Genomic DNA, 22,173 nt, shown 5'->3' with positions numbered 1-22,173 from the left:
TTAACTTTGCCTCATTAGCACCACACTCTAACCATTTCACTTGGGAAGGTATTGTTGTATAGGCACTTATTACTCACCACATAAATAACCCCTGCAAAACTTGTGGATCCAAAGGAGCCTTATTAATCATCATCACCATTAATAGTAATACTAGCTCACATTTATTGAGCACTTAACCTTTTCCAACTATTTAAAATCTATTAATACATTTTATCCTATTATTCATATTACAGATAAGAAACCTGAAGGAGAGTGAAACTTGAACGACGTGACACAGCTAATAAGTGTCTGAGTCTGGTTGGTTCTGAGCCCAGGCAGTCTGGCTCCAGAGTCCATTCACGTAACTGGTTTTGTTTTGCAATTCGCAAAAGATAGAATGTTCTTTTATGAAGTGTGCTCCTAAAACAGAAGCCCTCCGAGCTGTCAGCGGTCAGTGGCGACACCACGTGGTCATCTGGTTGTACTGCAGTCCTCATACTCTCCATAAATCACTCCTGCCCAAGCTCTCCCAAATAAACGCCTATTCCAAGTAAAGCCAGTATTTGCTCGCTCTACAGTGGGGGCTTCCAAACAGATTGCCATCCTGCAACCATCTTTTTCTTGTCTCATATGGAAATGCATCTTTTCCAAGCTTAGCTTGTATTTTGCATCTCATTTCTATTTCATGTATTTTACTCCACTATTTATCCCCTCCTTTTCTAGCCTCTTCAATTTCTGTTTCACTAGTGTCTCTTCCTGCTCAACCTACAGGTAAGCTCTGGTTTCTCCTATCCTGCAATGACAAAAACCAAGCAACCAACCAACCTCTCCTTGAACAATTACTCCAAATTCACCTTCTTAAAGAAGAGTGACAGATATTAACTAGACTTACTGTGGTAATCATAGCGAGTCAGCACACCTGAAACTAATACAATGTTATATGTCAATTATTCCTCAACTACAAAAAAGGAAGCGTCCCAATAAAGGGATTACCTTGCTCAAAAACCTGCTTTTTCAATCACTTTCTGAATTAAGTACAAATCTCAGTCCAACATTCAGAATTCTCCAAAACTGGGCCTCAATTTACCTTCTGGTTACATCGCCTACAACTTCCATACACTTCTTTACCCTAAGCTTCAACCATGGAGGACTACTCATAGGTCCTCATATGTGATTTCTTGCCTGCACACCTTTGTACAAGGTGTTACCTCCGCTTGCATTTACCATCATCAGAGGACTCAGCACAACCTGCCCTGATTCTTTCTAGTCGCTTGTGGCTATCCCCCACCCATGCACCCACCCACCTATATACTGCCAGTGCCTGAAAGCAGAGAATAAATGTTCTCAGGTGAGAAAGTAAAAATTAGCTTGGACTGAGAAAGCAAAAACCTGGCTTTTCATCAGGCTGGAATAACAGACACAAACAAAACCAGCTGTAAATTTAATGGGGAACAATATTTCTCCCAAAGACATGCTGCAGCTGTAAGAGGATAACAGTCGCCTTATCTGAGTGACTACCATGTTTTTTACTCACTGAGAAACTTTGTTTTCTACAATCATAGACTATCAGGAACTTTGCTGCTTGAAATCATATCAGTGAGAATAAGACATCCCACCTTTGTCTGGAGTACATACGTTTCTTGTATCCAGAGAAGCAGCCTCAATTTCCAATCCAGGTGCAGAGCTTCAGATAAGGAGTATCTGGACACAACATTCCACATCTATCTTTACTTTGTGGTTCCCAAGGAAACAGGACTCTGGGTTCACTTCGAAGTCCAGACCTGATGTTGACCCCTTCACACAGCCCTGCTTTGAGCTTACTAAAACAATGCTTCATTTAAAATTCACTTAAACTCCACCCTTCCCCCCAACACCATAGTGACTTTTTCTTTGTTTGGTAAGATGTCCCATGGTTTCTCTGGTGTGCTGTCTCCCTTGCTGCAATAGGTCCAAAAGCCGGACTTTTTTGATTATGGATTTGTCCTTGGTGGCCTAGTGCTGACTGGTCTAGGATACAGGTTTTGTATCTCACACCACTTAGCTTGCCCAAAGCAGGCGTTCAAAATTGTTCACTACAGTGGACTCTGAATTAGCGTCCTGGGGTTCTACTTAGATTACCTGGATTGATTATATAAATTCTAGTCTCAGTTCTGCCAGTAAATAATTAGCTGGATCATGTTAAGTAGGTCAACAAACCCCAAGGGCCTGTTTTCTCTTTTGTAAAATGAGGGGCTGTTTCTTCCAAACCTAGGCCAAAGGGCTTTGGAGTCAGGTAGACCTAGGTTGGAATCCCAGTTCTACCCCTTACCAGTCCGGTAATTTTTGCTTTCCTGAGCCTCTGTTTTGTAATGATTAAAATGGAGACAATACCAAAAACCGCAGTGTAGATTTTCCAGCGTTACTATGAGGATCGAGTTGGCTGTTACAAGCATCACTACATTTGATCACTATTCATACTACCACTATTATGTGAGCTCGGAAAACCTTTCTGTGCCTCTGTTTTCTTATGAATAAAAGTGGAGAAATAATAGTACGTACCCCAGTGGGGTTATTGTGCACGTTAAATGAGATGAAAAAAGTAAAGGGCTTAGAACAGTGCCCGGCATATAATTAGAGGCTCAAAATACGTGAGCTAATGTAATTAGTATTAGATTTCTACTACTAACTATTCTGTGGGCCAGAAGCTCAGGGTAAACAGTTTTGTTTTAAGAACAAAACCAAAAAAACATAGCGTAGGCTCGAAAGAGTGAAACATAAAGGAGCATTTCTTTTTCAAAAGCAATTGACACGCCCAGCACTGGGTTAGGACCCGCCCAGTCCTCATTAAATATGGCAGCGAGCAGGGCCGACTTATTGCGGCTGCGCACGCGGAAACTCCTCTGAGCACCGCCTTCTCCGCGGCTCTCCCCGCCCTGCTGCCTCCTGGGCGGGCATCACCTCCTCCGCGCCTCGGCAGAGGTGTGGGGAGAGGGCTGGACGGGGCGCGCACGCGCAGGCGGCGGCCGTGCTTGGCCGATCCTTGCGAGGCGTCTGTCACATGAGCCGCGCGCCTGCTCCGCTCCCCCTCCTCCCGGCTGGGCTGTGAATGAAGCTCTGCAGGCTACGTGGGGCGCTAGCTCAACTTAGTGTCCTGGACGCCAGAGCTGACTGAGCGCTCGGCCCGCCGGCGGCGGGCACGGACTCTGCCGCTCCGGACCTCGGCGACAGGTAAAGACAAATGGGCTGTTTCTACCCCAGCAGGTCCTTGGCGGGCCGCTGGCCCCCGGCCCACCCCCGGAGCACCCCCTTGGGCTCAGCGACACAGGGGAAGCGCTCCCCCGCTGGCTTCGTCCCCGGGAGATGGGGGTTCCCCGTGCCCGGCCGCTGCCGCTTGGCACTCGGAGGAGTTAGACCGGCCAGTTCTAGCCAGTGCAGGGCGGCATCTTCCAGGGAGCCCAGCCCTATTCTCCGAGCCAGGGTCCCTGCGCTGTCCCAGCGAAGTTTCCTAGCGGAGCCGCGCCAAGCCCGCCCCGCTTTTGAATGGGGGAGGTTAGCTGCAGGCGTCCCCTTTCCAGGACTGAGGCAGGGTGGCTTTGGTTGGTAAAGCCCTGTCGAGGCCCCGTTCTTATCCACCCTGCTCTGGACTGGCAGGTTTGTGTGGGTCGTAGCGAAGCCGAGTCCACACTCTCGGAAAAGTCGTTGCTGCGTTTTCCTTTTCCCACTTAACGCGGGGAGCTGGTTCTCTCTAGACTTTACAGGCTTGCGCTTGAGCGCCTTCACCCACCCCAAGGGGAAAACTTTACCTTCACATTGATGCGCGGGTACTTTATTAATATTTCAGAGCAAATCAGTTTCCAGGAGTGCCAAGTGAAGTTGTACGTGTGCCCATGTGATAACGTCAGTGTAAGCTACCCCGAATAAGTGAGGGAAATCCAGAAGTGTGGAGTACAAAAAGCCAGTAAGAATCTGCTTTATGAACGCTTCATACATTTATTAGCAACTACCCGGGTTTGACTACGGAGATGTTAAATTCTCCTGGTCCCACGAGGCGCGGATCAGTACTATTTAACTGCGCGCTAAATAAGAGGGGAAGAAAAGGCAAACCAAAACAAACTGTCCTAGGTTCCAGATAAGTCATCGGAGCGCTTTTTCCTGGTGAATTCATCCTGGGACTTTGTGAGTTCCTAGTTTTCTTGGACTTCGCAAGCCTTTCTTTATCCAAAGCGTTGTCTTTTCTCTATCGGCTTTTTGGGATTAGTGTACACATTCACACTTTAGTCCTTTAAAAAAAGGTATTTAAAAAAGGCCAAAATGATGGCTCTCAAGTTCGTATTAGTCTTCAGTATGTATACGTTAGCGTTTTCACTTAAGGGGTGGAGGTGTTGCTTGTATGAAAGCTATGGAAATAGCAATCTGCTTTGAAGTTCCCCAGGTCAAAAAGGTGAGGACTTTTTCTTAGAAAAAGCAGATTGGCTTGTATGCTACGTAAGGAAGACTTAATGAAGAACTTGTTTAAATGGACAAGAAAAGCGTTTAATATTTTCACCTTCTGAATCAAACGAAGTAGTCAGACCTTTCATTTTTTTCTCCCATTTCTAGCGCCTTTCATATCCTTCCAAGTAGTACTGTCCTAAGACTGAATTTGACATTTTAAACATAGGAATTATCTGAATTAATTTGGTTTTACTTAAATTAGCATTCTTTTTTTTTTTACATTTTTCTTTTCCTTCGGTTCTTTTCTTTCCTGATTTTAAAAGCAGTCTGTGCTCTCTACAGGACATTGGCAAAATGTGGGAAAATATAATGAAGCGGAGAGGAAGCACCACGACCTCGAGGGCATCGCTCTTCAGTTTTTATTATGCCTTCTTTTCTTTTCCTATACGAGATCTGTTTAAAAACTTTTAGTCACAAAATGTCCTCTCCTTTCTACAAATTTTTTGTTGTAGAGTTGGGTGTTTTGGGGAGGTTGGGGAGGGCATCAGATATTAATTATGCTGTTCGTCATTCCCCAAAGTGTGGAACTTTGAGATAGGAGAGACACTTAATGGTTATCTCATCCAATCACCCATCCTTTGAGATTCTGAAACCCACTTACTGAAGATCCAGTGATTCATGCAGAATTGGACAGCACTCAAGGGCAATATTAACTGACTCTAGATCTCCCCGTTTTTTTTTCAGTGATACCTTGTCGCTTAGGTGGAAACTTAACACTGTCCATGTCTGCTTATCTTTGAAAGAGAGGTCCAGAGAGGGACAGGAGATGATTTTCAAGGATTTGAATGTTTTTCATTTAGGTATTTGTTTTCCTGTTGATATTTTCAGGTTCTTGGCTTGAGCATCTTGCAGAAAACAAGACGACACAGCTGCTGTTCCATCTACATCCCAGTCGAGTCTCCCTACAAAACTGGGGGTTCCGGGAAACTCTGAGCCTGTGACCCCAGCGTGGGAGAGAATAGGATCAAGATGGCCACGTGGCAGGGTAAGAAGTTAGCACTTAGGCCTTCAACTGGTTTTTCCTCCTCTATTCTCTATCCCAGCCCAACCCTCCAAGCCAGTGGCAGGCAGCCAGGCAGCGGTTTCTTTAACTTAACCCTTTGTCTTCGCCAGGACTAGCATATTGGTTTAAAAGGAGTTACTGCTAGCTGGAAGTTCAGATTATTTTAAAGTAGGGGTGGAGGGGTGTGTGTGTGGGGGCGGGTAGGAGTAGCGGGAAAATGCAGTGCCAGGAGCATTTTCAAAGAACTCCCTTCATTTGAACATGTACTCGTGGGGGTTATAGGTGAAGAGATGGAGGATATTTTTTCATATTTCTGTTTTTTATTTGTTTCCAGCAAATTTCTATCATAAGGTTTTCAAAGGTGGGGGAGACAGATGTCAGCACCTCCTTGACTTCCTCTTCCCAGTAAAGACTTGAAAGTATATTTAGCGTTATAATGATTATATTCGGTGATAGAAGGGAAATGCCTGTTTTAATATTATGGAACAACTTGAGAGCAAAGCTCAGTGATGTCTTGCCTGATAGACTATATCTCTTGTGAACCTGTGAATTCTTACCACATATAAAGTTACTTTTGGTTTTTTTTTTTTTTGGTGGGGTTGGAGATGGTGCCCTTTGGGAGAGTATCAGAATCTCCAGGGGTGTGTGGGATTTTTATGTTTATCAGAAGGGAATATGGGTTTAAGAAATGGTAGACAAACACTACCCAAATTGTTCTGTGACCCACAAAAGGTTAAGGGCCACTTATATGCAGTAGAATGAAAGGAGCTTGAATGTCCATAAATATTCAATAGGTAGGTTTGTTGGTGGTCTAATGTATCTTTTTTTTTTTTTTTTTTTTTTGTTACGTGGGCCTCTCACTGTTGTGGCCTCTCCCCTTGCGGAGCACAGGCTCCGGACGCACAGGCTCAGCGGCCATGGCTCACGGGCCTAGCCGCTCCGCGGCATGTGGGATCTTCCCAGACCGGGGCACGAACCCGTGTCCCCTGCATCGGCAGGCGGACTCTCAACCACTGCGCCACCAGGGAAGCCCTAATGTATCTTTTAAAACTGTCTCCTGTTGGTTACAGCCATAACAAGAATTTTTGATGTGGGAGGGTTGTCAATTTAAAGATACTTTTTGACGTGAGATTCGGCCTGTATCCCTGCTTTGACTCACACAATGGGCATTTATCAGGAGGAGTTTGAATATTCTTGTTTAAATCCTGAGACATTCTTTCATTCAACAAGTAGAATACAGAGATGAGTAAGATGCAGAACCCCAGAGGGTTCCTTGTCTTACGGGGGAGACAAACATACAAACAAATAATTGTGTCAGGTTGAGTAAGTGTTATAATAGGGAGAGATGCGAAATGCGATGGACGTCCAGAGAAAAGCATGATGAACTGTGAGTTTTGAGCTGGGCTAAAAAAAAAATGAGTGGGAGTTTGCCAGATGGGCAACTGAGAGAATTGCATTCTGGGCAGACAGAGAAGCACTGTTTGGGAACTTCCAAGTTGCTCTGTTGGCCTTGTGTGAGATGTGTGGGCCACGACCTCAGATGAAGCAGGGAAGGTAGTCGGAGGCTGGATAACAAAGAACCTTGTATGTCCTAGGAAGGATTTTACACTTTCTCCCGAAGACAAAGACTCTAAACAGGGAAGTAACATAATCAGATTTTGTTTTAGAAAGATTACTTTGGCAGCAATGTTGAGGTGGGGTTGGAGCTGGAGAGAATGAAAGCCAAGAGGCAGTTGGGAGGTTTCTGGTATAGTGGTTTAGGGAAGAGATGGTGAGGGTCTGAGCAGAAGCAGGGGCAGCAAGGATACAGAGAATGGGATGGATTCTAGAAACGTCCTGTGACTAGATGCGGGGAGGAGCCGAGGCTGGGTTGACAGCCAGTTTGGGTGCCTGGGGCCGGTGGTGCCGTTCACTGAGATGGGGAACATGGGAGGTAGTGAGAGGGGCATGGGGACTGTGGGAAGTTAGTGTGCCGCGTTTGGTTTGGCCTGTTTTGTTGGAGACACCTGTGAGCTGTCAGGTCAATGTTTAAAAGACGGTCCTGAAAGTGTAGAATTAGAGTTTGTGTAAGTGGGGAGCTAAAGTTTTGTTCCTAATGATGCATAAAGAGCTTGTGTGTTTTCTCTCTGTTTAATGGAAATGTCATCAGTAGTTAATGATTTATAATAAAAAACACTTTAATGGATAACAATTCTTAATAAAAATGTCATAATTTCTTAATAAGTAATATATTTTGCTATCTCAGGCCCTGAAATCCGATCTGCTGAAGATTACATTGGAGGAAAACAATTTTTCTAGCATTAGTGAAGAGGAGAGTATTCCACAGAAGTAACTGCAATCATTCCTTGTTTTCTGCAACCTCTGAAGTGACAAGCATAGTACAGTGATAGTTTGGGTGGCGGTGTGGCAGAGTAGTTAAAAGTATGGGTCTAGGTTCAACTCTGTTGGTTCTGTCACTTGGTAGCTGTGAGACCTTGGGCAAGTCCCTTAATCTCTCTGTCTCAGTTTTCTCTTTTGTAAAATGGGGATAACAATAGGACTCACCTTATAAGGCTGTTGTGATGATTAGTTAATATTAAACAAAACACTTGGAACATAGTGTCATATAAATGTGTGCCATTATTAGCAGTAGTAAGACATTTAGAATATTGTCTATCATATAAGTGCTTAGTAAAATTTAGCAATAGCTGTTATTACTACTACTCCCATTACTATTACTACTACTACTGCTTCTACTGCTATCATCATTATTTGCTATAGCCTGGAGTGGGCCTGGCACCCTGTTCTGTGGAGGGAATTTCAGGTTGTCCTTGGAAGGCCTGCCCTGTAGTCGTCTGTTTGGGTCTTTATGTAGAGGTTTAGATATGAAGAGATCCTTAGAAAACATCTAGCCCAACCCCTAGAAGTTAAGTGGCATATCCACGGTCACACAGGTTAATAGTAGTGATAGGACTAAAACCCAGGTCTCCTGATTCTCTATTCCAGTTTTCTTTCCATGGACTCGTGGAAGAGGGAATGTGTGGGTCTGTCCGCAGCTCAAGGGAGCTCTGAGTCAATCTCTGGATCTAATAGAGGAACTCTAAAAGCTAGAGGAAGCCAAGTGTCATTAGTCTCTTGGGTCAGTCCTGTCTAGTTCCTTCATGGAGAATTGGATCCGAATTCCCATGCCTCTTAAACATGGCCAACATTATTATTTTTGACTTTGTTTGATGGAGTCCTCTAAGACATTTCCTGGCCATTTTAAACAGAGTGTACTGAGCATAATTTAATATCTTTGATAACTTAGGGTCATCATTAATAACATCAGTTTCATTGGTCTAATGGTCAAGGAAATATTGAAGCCAGTTTAGGGCGGGATGAGAGTGGAGACTTGTGTTGTCAGGTGTCATTTATTTATTCAATTAACATCAAGCACCAGTTGTGCACCAGGCGCTATGCTGAGCTCTAGAGATGCAGTGGTCAGTAAAAACAGGTATGGTCTCTGCTCTCACGGAACTTACCAACGAGGATAAAAGTAGCATTTCAAGCTTATGAAATGCTTTATTTAACAAATGTGCTGAAGTAACTTGGAAAAATGACACCAACGCAAATTTAGAAGGATTAAAATAGGGTTTCTTAATAAAGGAGGCTGGTGCATCGGAATTGCCTTTCAAAAATATTCCTGCTCAGCTCTATTTACAATAGCCAAGACATGGAAGCAACCTAAGTGTCCATCGACAGATGAATGGATAAAGAAGGTGTGGCACATATATACAGTGGAATATTACTCAGCCATAAAGAGAAACGAAATTGAGTTATCTGTAGTGAGGTGGATGGACCTAGAGTCTGTCATACAGAGTGAAGTAAGTCATAAAGAGAGAAAGAAATACCATATGCTGACACACATATATGGAATCTAAATATATATATATATATATATATATATGGTTCTGAAGAACCTAGGGGCAGGACAGGAATAAAGACACAGACGTAGAGAATGGACTTGAGGACACGGGGAGGGGGAAGGGTAAGCTGGGACGAAGTGAGAGAGTGGCATGGACTTATAAATACTACCAAATGTAAAATAGATAGCTGGTGGGAAGCAGCCACATAGCACAGGGAGATCAGCTCGGTGCTTTGTGACCACCTAGAGGAGTGGGATAGGGAGGATGAGAGGGAGACGCAGAGGGAGGAGATATGGGGATATATGTATATGTATAGCTGATTCACTTTGTTAAAAAGCAGAAACTAACACACCACTGTAAAGCAATTATACTCCAAAAAAGATGTTAAAAAAAATTCCTGCTCAGTTCTCATCCCCCACAATTGTGATTCAGTCTTAAGACCTGAGCATTTAAAGAAGTGCTGTAAGCAATTCACATGTGTAATCCTGTTTGGGAACTGCTGCAGTAAAGAATTAAAAGATAAAAAAAGAAATTATAAAGAAACTGAAAAAATACAGAATACTCATATAATCTTGGGATAGGGAAGATCTTTGTATGCATAATATGAAAGGTAGAATAATACAGTTTTAACTGTGTGAAAGTTTAAAATTTCTGCACAAAACCATAAAGTTAATGAGAAAACTGGAAACAGTTACAAAAAGACTCATTATCCTTAATATATAAAGACTTAACAGCTCAATGAGAAAAATAAAAGTATTTTACTAGAAAAAATGTGCAAAGCGTGGGAGTAGGAAAATACATACGCAGAAATCCAAATGGCCAATAAACATGAAAAAATGTTCTATCTCAGTAGTAGTCAAAGAAAGGGGGAATTAAAATGGCATACTATTTTCTCCAATATAATTGGCAGTGATTAAAAAGGAATGACAAAACGCAGCTTTGGCAAGGACCCGAGGGAGCAGGCATTTGCATACACTTCTGGTGGGAATGTCAATTTGGCAATATTCATCAAAAGCTTTAAAAACCATGTTTACCTTTTCACCCTGCAGTTCCTTTTCTTGGAACTCATCCTAAGGAAATAATGAAGGATGTGCACAAAGATGTATCAATAAGGATATCGATTGCAGCATTTTCTATACTAGGGAAAATTGATAACTTGCATTCTGATGCATTGATACAATGCAATACTATAGTTACTAAAAATGATACTGTGGAGTTATTATACTTATTAACACAGAAATAGGTTCATGATATGGTGTTAAATGGTGGGGTTGGGAAGCACATCCCAAATTATCAGTAGTTAACAGTGTGGCCTCTGGGCTTAAGAGCTGGATGGAAATCCCAGCTTTATGAGCTTCGTGGTTTTGGGAAGTTACTTACCTTAGCGTTCCTCAAACTTCCACATCTGTTAAAAGAGGGATAAAATAGCAGCGATCCTGACAGTTCTCAACTTGTACGTCCATTAGGATCACCTGGGGATCTTTTAAGCCCACCCAAACCCAGGCCTCACACAGGCCGATTAAATCTGAATCTCTGGGAATGAGATGCAGCTCCCCGGGAATTTTGAAGCCCCTGGTGACTCCAGTGTGCAGACAAGTTAGGGAACTGCTGAGCTAATATATAGGACGGTTTGAAAGGATTAAATCAGAAAATCACGGTGCCTGGCATGTGGTAAGTACTTAATACATGATAACTATTATTAGTAACTGTTACTTTTTCTTATTAATAGTATGGTCCCATATTAATATATGTGGTGTGTCCATGTATGTTTTGTACAAAGAAAAGTCTAAGAGGATAGACACACGAGTATTTTAAAAAGAAATTACGGTTGACTTTATTTTTACTTATTTGTATCTTCCATTTTTTCTGTACATAACATGGGTTCCTTGTTAATTTTTAAAGGTATAATTTCTGAAGGAAATATCAGATATATGTACACAGCTTTATATACTAAGGTATTTATAAATGGTGAAAAACTGAAGACAATTTCCATAGTAGGGGAATGGTAGTAAATTATGGCAGGTCCACAGATTAAAAATCCAGACCAACGCTGAGGAAAATCTTCATGACATAATGGAAGAGTATGGGATTATTCCTTTTCTGTCTTCAATTTAGGTGGGGGTTTGTGTGTATCTCTGTCTTTACATGTTACGTATATACCTATGAATGTATATATCCACCTTTGCCAGCGTGGATTCCTCAAGTTGGGACTGCATAACTAAAGCACTTGCAGTTTTATTTGTTTACAGCTTTTTTTCCCCAGAATGATTTGTAGTTGTGTGTGTAGCACTTTGCCCTGATATGTGTGCTCTGCAGTAAAAACCAAATCTAATATATTTCAAAAAAGAAAATACCTATGAGTGTGACAATAAATACAGAATAGATGGGGATTATCCAAAGTTGTTGATGTTGCTATCCCCAGGTAGTAGGATGCATTTATATTTTTCCCCTTTTATTTTTACTTTCCAAATTTTATGTAATAAATATGTATTACTTTAAAAAATTTGGAAGTGAGGTATAAAATAGCAGTGCCTCCAACAAGGAGTGAATTGTGTAGGCTTCTGGACAGCTGTTTCAGCCTCTCTGTGCCCCCTCTGCCTCCAAATTAAAGAAAAAAAACCAAACTCCTGAGGGCTTTGTTAGAGCAGTTTTTTGCTACTAATACTTCCTCAAGTACTCTTGTAATTTTTAGCTGTCTCTCCTATTGACTCCAAAACCTCTTTGAGAGTGAGTTTGGGGACAGGGAATGTGTACAAAAATGGAGAAATTACACTTAATTTAGTGTGGGAGTTACATAATAAGGTGAAGTGGCAAAATATGTCAGGGGTTAAGGGTGAAAATAAAACAGTTGCAATGAGAAACTGTTCTGTTGGCTTCAGATCCAAAGGAAGTAAGTTTCAACTTTGCAGGTTTTTTTTTAAGCATATCACAGTGTATTTGTAAACACTGTGATTTAGCTAACACTTGGGGGCCAAGGGGAGCATCACAAAGCAGTCAGTGAGTTGATAATAGAACTTCAGTGTGAAATCTAGATGGCTGTGTGGCTTGATAGTTGGACCACCATCACCTAGGAAAAGCCATCTGGTTCTGTTCTGTTGATCAAAACGTTAGTATCTGTGTGTCTCATCTCCAACAGGTACAAGAAATGACTTCTTTGTCTCTCTGCATTATTGCCCTTCCACAACTCCTCAGCGGGGCAGAATGGGGGCGGGGGAGAAGGATTATGATGAAAAACGTTGAACAGGGGGTAACTAAAACCAGTCTTTCAGAATTTTTTTCTGTAAGAGCCAGTCATTCCTTCCCAAGCGTACAGTGTGGAAGGAACATGGGCCTTGGAATCCGATACACCTGGATCTGAACCCAGCTCTGCCAGTTGGTAGCCAGAGTTCCCTAAGCTCCAAAAGCCTCAATTGTCTCCTCTGGGGTCAAGTGTAGTTTCTGGAGACAGACTCCCTGGGTTTGTATCCTGGCTGTGTCACTGATAGCTATGGGCAAGTTATTTCATCTCTGGGCCTCACCCTCTTCATCTGTAGAATGGGGTTAATAATAATCATACTTCAAGGGGTATATGGCCTTACTCTGTACTATTTACAATTGCATGTGAATCTACAAATAAGGTTTTTACCTCAATATAAAATTTTAATTAAAAAAAGAACAGGGGAACAAGGACTTACTCCTACATAACAATAATAGTGTTCAGACATAGGGAATTATCATCTATACAATAATTTTATCTAGTTTATAGCCTATAATTACATTTTTCTCAATTATCCTAAAATATCTTTTATAGCATTTCTTGAGGGGGCATTTAGTATCCAATCAAGGAGGAGGTATTTGATTATCTGTCCCTTTAATCCCCTGTTCCTTTTCCTTTTGTTTGTTTCAATACATTGACAGTTTTGAAGAGTCCAGGACAGTTGTCATGTAAGACATTCCTCAGTCTGGCTTTGTGTGACTGTTTTCTTGAGATTAGATTCCAGTTCTGTGCTTTTGGCAAGAAAATTACATAGATGATGTTGTGTATGTCCCACTGCATTACATTTTGGTTGAAGACATGTAATGTCAGTTTATCCCATTATTGGTGATGCTAAGGTCATCACTTATTAAGGAGGTGTCTGCCATATCTCTTCATTGCTGAGGTTCTATTTTTCATAGATAATTAATTTAAAAATCTGTGGTATGGTACTTTAAGACCTTGTGAATATCCTGTTTCCCAAATCATTCATCCAGTAGTTTTAGCATTAATTGGCGATCTTTACCTGAATTGTTGAAAAATGATAATTTTTCTAATTTTATCATCCCTCTGTTTTTTAAGCTAGAATTCATTTATAATGAAAAGTTCCCCCACATTTCATTTTATTTTATTTTTTTAAATTAATTTATTTTATTTATTTTTATTTTTGGCTGTGTTGGGTCTTCGTTGCTGCATGCGGGCTTTCTCTGGTTGCGGCGAGCGGGGAGCTACTCTTTGTTGTGGTGCATGGGCTTCCATTGCAGTGGCTTCTCTTATTGTAGAACACGGGCTCTAGGTGTGCAGGCTTCAGTAGTTATGGCACGTGGGCTCAGTAGCTGTGGCATGCGGGCTCTAGAGCGCAGGCTCAGTAGTTGCGGCGCACGGGCTTAGTTGCTCTGCGGCATGTGGGATCTTTCCAGGCCAGGGCTCGAACCTGTGTCCCCTGCACTGGCAGGAGGATTCTTAACCACTGCACCACCAGGGAAGCACACCCCCCCCATTTTATTTTATTTTTTATTTAACTATAGTGGATTTACAGTATTATGTTAGTTTCAGGTATACAGCTTCAGATTCTTTTCCATTCTATGTTATTATAAGATATTGAATATAGTTCCCTGAACCATATGGTAAATCCTTATTGTTTATCTATTTTATATATAGTAGCATATATCTATTAATCCCATACTCCTAATTTATCCCCCCCCCTTTGGTAACCATAAGTTTGTTTTCTGTGTCTGTGAGTCTGTTTTGTATATAAGTTGATTTGTATTATTTTTTAGATTCCACGAATAAGTGATATCATATAATATTTGTCTTTGACTTACTTCACTTAGTATGATAATCTCTAGGTCCATCCATTCTGCTGCAGATGGCTTTATTTCATTCTTTTTTATGGCTGAGTAATATTCGTGTGTGTGTGTGTGTGTCTTTATCCATACATCTGTTGATGCACACTTAGGTTACTTGTGTGTCTTGGCTACTGTAAACAGTGCTGCTATGAGCGTTGGGGTGCATGTATCTTTTTGAATTAGAGTTTTCATCTTTCAACTGGAAAGGATCTTTTGAGGTGATCTGTTTCCAGTGTCTCATCTTGCAAAGGAAGAAACTGAGGCCCAGGGAGACTCATTCTGGGTCATACAGCTGTCACGTGGGAATGCCAGTCTGTTAGCCCTACTGCATTTCACTGCCCCCATTCCCCCAGGCTTGGCTATTTTATAATTTTCTGCTAAGTGTTAGTCTTTCCTTGCTATTGCTTTTCCTGCTTTATTGCTGCTTTGGAAAGTTTAGGGTTTTTTCCCCCCAAAGCATTGTTTTGTCGTTGAGGTTTCCAGGATGTGTTTTTCTTTTTCCTGTGCCTCTGTTAGCATTTTTGAAATAAACTATAGGTTCCTTAGGTTTTAACCAGAATTATGATTCAAAGCTTCCTGTTTCATGTAACGCTGTTCTGTGTGTGGTGGGGCAGGGGGAGGGGGGTCTAGAAAGTTTCACTACGGATGGCAACAAATGCCGGATTCTTCTTCTTCCTACCTTCTGTTAACACGCAGGTATTTATAGACCTGTGGTCAGACCAGAGAAGCTGTTGAGGAGTTAATAGGATGAGGTAACCCCCTTAGTAATGACATATTTTCATGCTTTTCAGCCCAATACCATTTAGGGGTGAGGTAGCATTTTACTGTATTTATTTAGGATTTCTGGCCTGACTCCTTCCATGAAGGGCATCACAGAAATTGCAACATAGAAATAAATCCGGGACAGGGCTGATGTAGTGGCAATGAAATAGATGTTATCAGGCGAGTGAGATATTCTGGGCACTGAAAAATTTTTTTCCCTTTTTTCCCCACCTCTTCTTTTCTTCTTCTGTCCCCCACACAGAAAGATAAGCACACTAAATTACATCATTGACATCTCCTGGCCATAAAAAGTGTTCAGATGTAGAGGAACCCCCGGCCCTGTCTGTACTGGGTCTTATGGTGCTTCCACTGCCCTTCCTTGGCCTGGCCTGCTGTGTGGCCACCTATGACTAAGCACTGAATATTCCCAGGTTGAAATCATGATCTTTCCTGTTTAGCTTGAGAGTGATGAGAAGCAGGTTGGCAGGGGAATGGCCACCATCCAAATGCCCGACTCTGCCAAGGGCTTGTTTTCCTTGGGTTCTGGACCCTGGTAATAAATAATAATAGTAGAACCTCTTCTTCTTACATTTGCTGTATTAATTGAACTACCATCTACCCAGATATCAAAGCCCAAATTCTGTGTGGCATCACGTGGTCCTTGCTCTTCCCCATGTGCAGTCCACCTTTGGTGGCCTAGAGCATTTCAGTAGGCCACATTCCTGGCAAACGTCTACTTATCTTTCAGCCATCAGCTCAGAGGTCATCTCTTCTCTGTAGCCTTTCCTGAAACCTCGCCCATCCTCTGGTAAAATTCGCCTTTCCTCTCTTTGTGTTTCCCCACTATATCGTATATCCCTTGAAGGCATTGACTGTTTTTGTTTAGTACTTTTGTTTTTGTGTCTGCCATGCACCAGGCACTGCGTTAGGTGGGTGCTGGGGGTATAGTAGTGGCCACGAAAGTCATGATTCTTGTTCTCCTAAGTCTTACAGTCATATGGGGAGTTGGAATGCAAACAAATAAATACACAAATATTTCATTGTGAAGTGTCATGAGTGCTATAATGTCCTCTGAAAAAGAATAATAAATGAGACATAATTTATTGGGAGGGAGGGTCTGGGAAGAAGTGACAGGTTCGGCTGAGACTGAAAGATAAGCAGGAGTTATCCAGGTGAAGAGCTGGGGGAAGAGCATCCCAGGCAGAGGAAACAAAATGGAAATCCCTGAGGTGGAAAGCACCTGAATTCTTCCCTAGCATGGCCCAGTGGGGCTGTACCATAGTGAAGGAGGTATAAAGGGGCACGGGATGAAATTGGAAGGGTGGGGACTTCCTTGGTGGTCCAGTGGTTAAGACTCCACGATTCCACTGCAGGGAGCACAGGTTTGATCCCTGGTCAGGGAACTAAGATCTTGTAAGCCACGTGGCACAGCCAAAGGAAAAAAGAAAGAAAGAAAGAAATTGGAAGGGTGGGCAGGGGCTGGTACACAGGGTTTTGTGGGCCATGTAACGAAGTATCCTAAGTGCAGTGTGGAGGCTTTGCAGATAGATTGGACAGGGCAGGGTATCAGTGAAGGAGAGGGTAGCGTCTCGTTCACCTTTGCATACCAGCTGTCTAGCAGAGAGTGCCTGCCACATACTATGGGTTCATTGAGCCTTTGTTTAATGAGTAATACTTGCCTGGCCTTCCTGCCACGTTTGCCATGAAGATTAAAGAAGGTAAGATATGCTAAAGTGCTTTGCAAAATGTAAAATGTTAAACAAGTGTTATTCTAGATGCGATTCACTAGATTCTGTGCAGCGATGCTTACAGATGTTCACTACCACTGGGGGAAAAAAAAAACAAATCGTTAAACTAGCAAAATCTCTCTGGTGTTAGAGATAATTGTGTTGCCAGGAGCAGTATAGGTTTCTCTTCTGTGCTGAATTCACTCAATAAAATCTCCGAGCCTAAAGAGCCTAAAGAATTCATTATTGAAGAGCTGGATGAATTGTGAGGAATAGTACCTCTGAGTTTGCATTTGGATGGGGCAAGTCTAATCAGGCTAATCACAGCAAGGTGTGGCTGCCACCAGCCATCGCACCTGGTTTTCTAGACTGTGTTAAATAAAGTAAAAGATGTAACAAAATCATCAGTGTGCTGCTATTTTTGTGTTAAATATTTAGTCCCTTATTTGAGCTGCAGGAACTTCAGACCAGGTGATTGATTTTAAAAAGCCCACCCTCTGTGCAGTGTTGGTGGGAGTGTAAATTGTTACAGCCTATTTGGAGGGCAGCTTGGAAGTCCTTATCAAAATGTAAAATTCACCTTTTGTCCCGGTGAATCTAGTCTAAAAAGGAGATGCACAAAAGTATATGTTACAAAGATGTTAGTTGCCTCATTGTTGCCATTTTTTCACTGTCGATAATCATGATGTCCATCACGAGAGACTGGTTATATTAATAATGGTGTATACGCACTATGGAATGTATTTCATTAAGAAGAGTGAGGTAGCTCTCTATATAATGACAGAGGTTGATGTCCAAGATACATTTTAAGTGGGAAAAGAAAGGTGCAGAATGGTACTGTATGATCCCATCTGTACAGCAAAAAGAAGGGGAGAGTTATAGATAGATCTAACTTTGTAAATATGTATACTTACATATGCATAGACACTTTTTGGAATGATGCACATGAAACAATTATCAGTTGTTACTTGTGGATTAGGGATGGCTAGGGTTTTTTCATGTTCACTTGACACTTTTCTATACTGCTTGACTTGCTTACAACAAGCTATAATGCCTTTAAGTAATAAACTTTAAATAAAACCTGTATTCCACACAATTCTTTTCTTGACACTATTATACTAAGAAATAAAAGGTGTAATAATAGTGGTTGAGGTGAGAGGTCAAGTCTGAAGCACCAGAGGCAGAGTTTGGGCAAATCTAAGGCCTTGGAAAGCTACCAGGGAATCATCATGACCAGGAGGCTTGGGGTGTGGTGTGGGATGGGTGTGGCTCTGTTTAAAGCTTAATGCTAATAAAGTGAGATAAAATTAGGTAAAAATCAGGATTTTGTTAGGTTGGTTTTTTTTGTTTTGTTTTTTTGTGGGACACGGGCCTCTCACTGTTGTGGCCCTCTCCCCTTGCAGAGCACAGGCTCCAGACTCGCAGGCTCAGCGGCCATGGCTCATGGGCCTAGCCGCTCCGCGGCATGTGGGATCCTCCCGTACCGGGGCACGAACCCGTGTCCCCTGCATTGGCAGGCAGACTCTCAACCACTGCGCCACCAGGGAAGCCCAGGTTTTTTGTTTGTTTTTTTTTTTTTTTGATGGAGCAATTTTAATTATGTCATTAGTTTTGATCTGTGGGTATTTTAATACCTAAGTTGCATAGTAATTGTATTTTAGCACACAATTAAACAATTAAGTGTCTCAGTGTCTGGATAAATAGTTGTTGTTCTTGTTCAACTTGTTTAAATATTGTAAGTGAATGCTTGGCTACAATTTCTCGAGCTTTTTGCTTAAGGACCCAAGGAGGAATGCAGGTATAGTCTTAAGTTTGAAGCGGAGAAGATTTAAGTTGATTATATTTATGCAATAAAGTTTTGATTAAATTAAATCCTCAAACGCTTCAGGCTCATTTTAGCCCGCTCTCCCCCCACCAAAAGAAGGCTTTTGCCTGAGCTACAAGAGGTAAACGGAATTTCTAGCTGAATGTCCTCTTGATTTGGTGTAATGAATATTTCCTTCACTCAACTGTGTGCACATAGAGACGAGTCACTAGCCAGTCTTAACTGACCCTGGTTCTCTAATATTTGGAATTTTAGCCAGGTGATGAATGGTAGAAGACTTAAAAATGGGTTAAGAAGCAAGACATGTTTTACTCTAGGATGTATAATTATATGTGTAATTGGGCAGGTGGCAGAGGCTGGAGTGAGAAAGGCTAAGCAATTTCAGGCTGTAGATTGGTGTAGAAAGACTGGAATCATTAAGAGTGCAACTTTTGAGAGATGTTTCTGGTTGGCGAAACTGTAGAGCATGAGGAGTTGCCTGGAGTGTTGCTTTAGACTGAACCTGAACCTGGACCTGGAAGTTATGCTTAGAGAACCAGACAGGAAGATTCTGGTCTTCGCTAGTGATCAGAGAAGGTGTAAGAAACAGCCCCACGTTGGACTAGTCATAAAGGAGGGGGAAACTGGGACAAGAAACAGAAATCCTAGAAGGACAGAGAAGGTCCTGAGCGACAAATGGGCTGGAGTTTGTATCTGCTGAGAGCCAGAAGTTGACTGCCCTGTGTAGAAAATGTTGCTGAGAGGCCTCTCCATAGTAAAGTGTTCTGATTTGACTAAGGTCGAGGAACAGAAGAGAACAAATAATAACGGCTGTCATTTATCCAGTACTTGCTGTGTGCTTCTTCCAAGTGCCTTACATGCATTTAAAAAACATAAATTTATTAGGGCTTCCCTGGTGGCACAGTGGTTGAGAGTCTGCCTGCCGATGCAGGGGACACGGGTTCGTGCCCCGGTCCGCGAAGATCCCACATGCTGCAGGGCGGCTAGGCCCGTGAGCCATGGCCGCTGATCCGGCATGTCTGGAGTCCGTGCTCCGCAACGGGAGAGGCCACAACAGTGAGAGGCCTGCGTACTGCAAAAAAAAAAAAAAATTTTTTGTTTATTTATTTTTGGCTGCACTGGGTCTTCATTGCTGCATATGGGCTTCCTATAGTTGTGGCGAGTGGGGGCTACTCTTTGTTGCGGTGCGCGGGCTTCTCATTGCGGTGGCTTCTCTTGTTGCAGAGCATGGGCTCTAGGCACGCGGGCTTCAGTAGTTGTGTCACATGGGCCCAGTAGTTGTGCTCATGGGCTCTAGAACGCAGGCTCAGTAGTTGTGGCGCATGGGCTTCGTTGCTCTATGGCACGTGGGATCTTCCTGGACCAGGGTTCGAACCCATGTCCCCTGCCTCAGCAGGCAGATTCTTAACCACTGTGCCACCAGGGAAGTCCTGTTTCATGCGTTTTTAACTGGTAACTGATAGAGCCTAGATCCAAGGCAGTCTGGCTCTAGTGACCTTGCTGTGGTACTAATGAGGAAGTGAAACGATCTCAAGGCAGTAAGAAGGCAGAAGGCTTGAATAAACAGTCGATGGATAAGTGAAATGGAAGTTTGTGGCCAAAATTCTGGATTCTTCCTAAATTTAAGTAATTTAGTGAGTATCTTTTGTGTGAAAGACACTGCTAGGTGTCACAAGTGGGACTAAGAGGAATTAGAAGTAAACACCGTCCTCCCCACAGCTAATCTCTGAGTAAGTTAAAACGTGTAGAAATAACCATGACCCAAGCTAGTGTTAGATACACATGATAAGAGGGGTTTAGAATACCATAGGAGTTAGGCGAAGGTGATGAGGTGGCACCTGAGGTAGACCAGGTAGTATGGGGTAAGTTCTTCTATCGTTATTGATGTTAGAGATATGATTTCAGGCAGCAAAGTACAAGGTACATTTGAGAGAATGAGAAAGAGTGTCGTGCCAGGCCTGTTACATGCATTATATGCATTGTCTCATTAATTCCTCATAACAACCCTTTATTGACCAAATGATTTAATGTCAAAACCAGGACCCTTTTAATCAAATGGCATTAGTCTAGACAGAGACTGATCCAGGAAAACCAAGACATATGAGGCAGTTGGTATTATCCTCATTTAACAAATGAGAAAAACGAGGCTCTTAAGTCACATAGCAGGAAGTGGTAGAGCCAGGACTTGAATCCAACTCTGGCTCACAAAATAAGAGGTCCATACTTCATTCTGCAAGCAGTGGGGGCGGCGGGGGGCAATTGAAGGGCTTTTTGCAGAGAATGTCATGGTTAGAACTATGTAAGGCAGAAGGGAAGGAGATACTGGAATTGCAGAAATTAGTTAGGAGATCGCTGAAAGAGATTCGGGTAGAACATTGTGAAGGCCTGGATATAAGAAGTTAATTTGGGGGAATTAAAGGAAGGGATAAATGTGAGAGCCATCACAAAGGAAGACATGACAAAGCTTGATTACTGGTCAACTTTGGAGGGAGAAGAAGAGTAAAGGACAACTCAGGATTTCAAATTATTTAGTGAAAACACTGTTAACCAAAAGTAGCCATTGTAATGTAGAAAGGTAATGTGAGTTTTCATTAGCATTCTAGACTAAGAGAAAATCTGCTTCTCAGTACAGTTGACTTACTGGGTTATAATCAACAAATTATTTAACCCTCCTTTGCCAGTATTTACTCATCTGTAAAATGTAGTGTTATCTGTCACTAAAAAGCCCCTGAAATAACACAGCTTGTCTGAATGGGTTTTTTTACCTCCATCTTTTCAAAATCTGAGAACTTGTGCTCAGTAATGTGAAACTGAATCCCAGTGTTGAATACATTCACTTTTATATTATATCAGCAAAACAATAATCATAATATTGTTAATGGTGTGTTGTCTCCCTCTTCTGAACTTCTGCTTCTGTTACCGCCTTTAACTAATTGCCAGATGAATTCTAATGCCCGCCTTATAATATCTTTTCTATCATTGTCTTAAACTGCTTCTTAAAATCTTTATTATGGATTAACTTATTGAAATGTTTATCTTAGCTCCCCAGATAGAGTGGAAAATACTTGAGGGACAGGGACATACATGTTCCTAATGCCTTAAATAGAAGCACCCAGGAAATAGTTATTGATTTGATTTGACCAGTTCATATGGTACAGTATGACTGCTCTCCTTTTGTTTTGTCCATTATACTTTATTAATATGGCCTCAAATAGTATTGAGTTTTTGGCAGCTACATCTTACTATGAGCTTGTAATGAGCCTAAGGCCTACTTCTTACTCCAAGTATGTCTATGTCTGTCTGTCTCTTTCTCTCTCTCTTTTTAATTATTTTTATTTACAAAAACCTTTCTACCTAGGCTTTTACTTAAACATTAATGTAGTTAAATTTTTATTTCTTGTTTGTCTTGTTAGTTTTTGCATTATTATTATACATATT

At 41.9% G+C, this 22,173-nt stretch overlaps 1 protein-coding gene across 2 annotated transcripts in view; it reads left to right on the top strand.

Annotated features, from left to right (window-relative positions):
* Positions 1 to 2,948: 2,948 nt before the first annotated feature.
* Positions 2,949 to 22,173, top strand: part of CLCN5 (chloride voltage-gated channel 5) — a 153,871-nt gene continuing 134,646 nt past the window's right edge. For both annotated transcript variants that reach the window (XM_081222749.1, XM_081222748.1), the window contains exons 1-2: positions 2,949 to 3,186; positions 5,281 to 5,437. In XM_081222749.1, the coding sequence (XP_081078875.1) occupies positions 5,422 to 5,437 (16 nt within the window). In that variant the 5' untranslated portion in view covers positions 2,949 to 3,186; positions 5,281 to 5,421. The remainder of the gene's footprint in view (positions 3,187 to 5,280; positions 5,438 to 22,173) is intronic.

The sequence above is a fragment of the Mesoplodon bidens genome (genome assembly GCF_964165515.1).
Source record: "Mesoplodon bidens genome assembly, chromosome: X".
Classification (NCBI taxonomy): domain Eukaryota; kingdom Metazoa; phylum Chordata; class Mammalia; order Artiodactyla; family Ziphiidae; genus Mesoplodon; species Mesoplodon bidens.
Note: the sequence above shows the minus strand (reverse complement) of the source record. Positions and strands in the feature narration are given on the sequence as shown.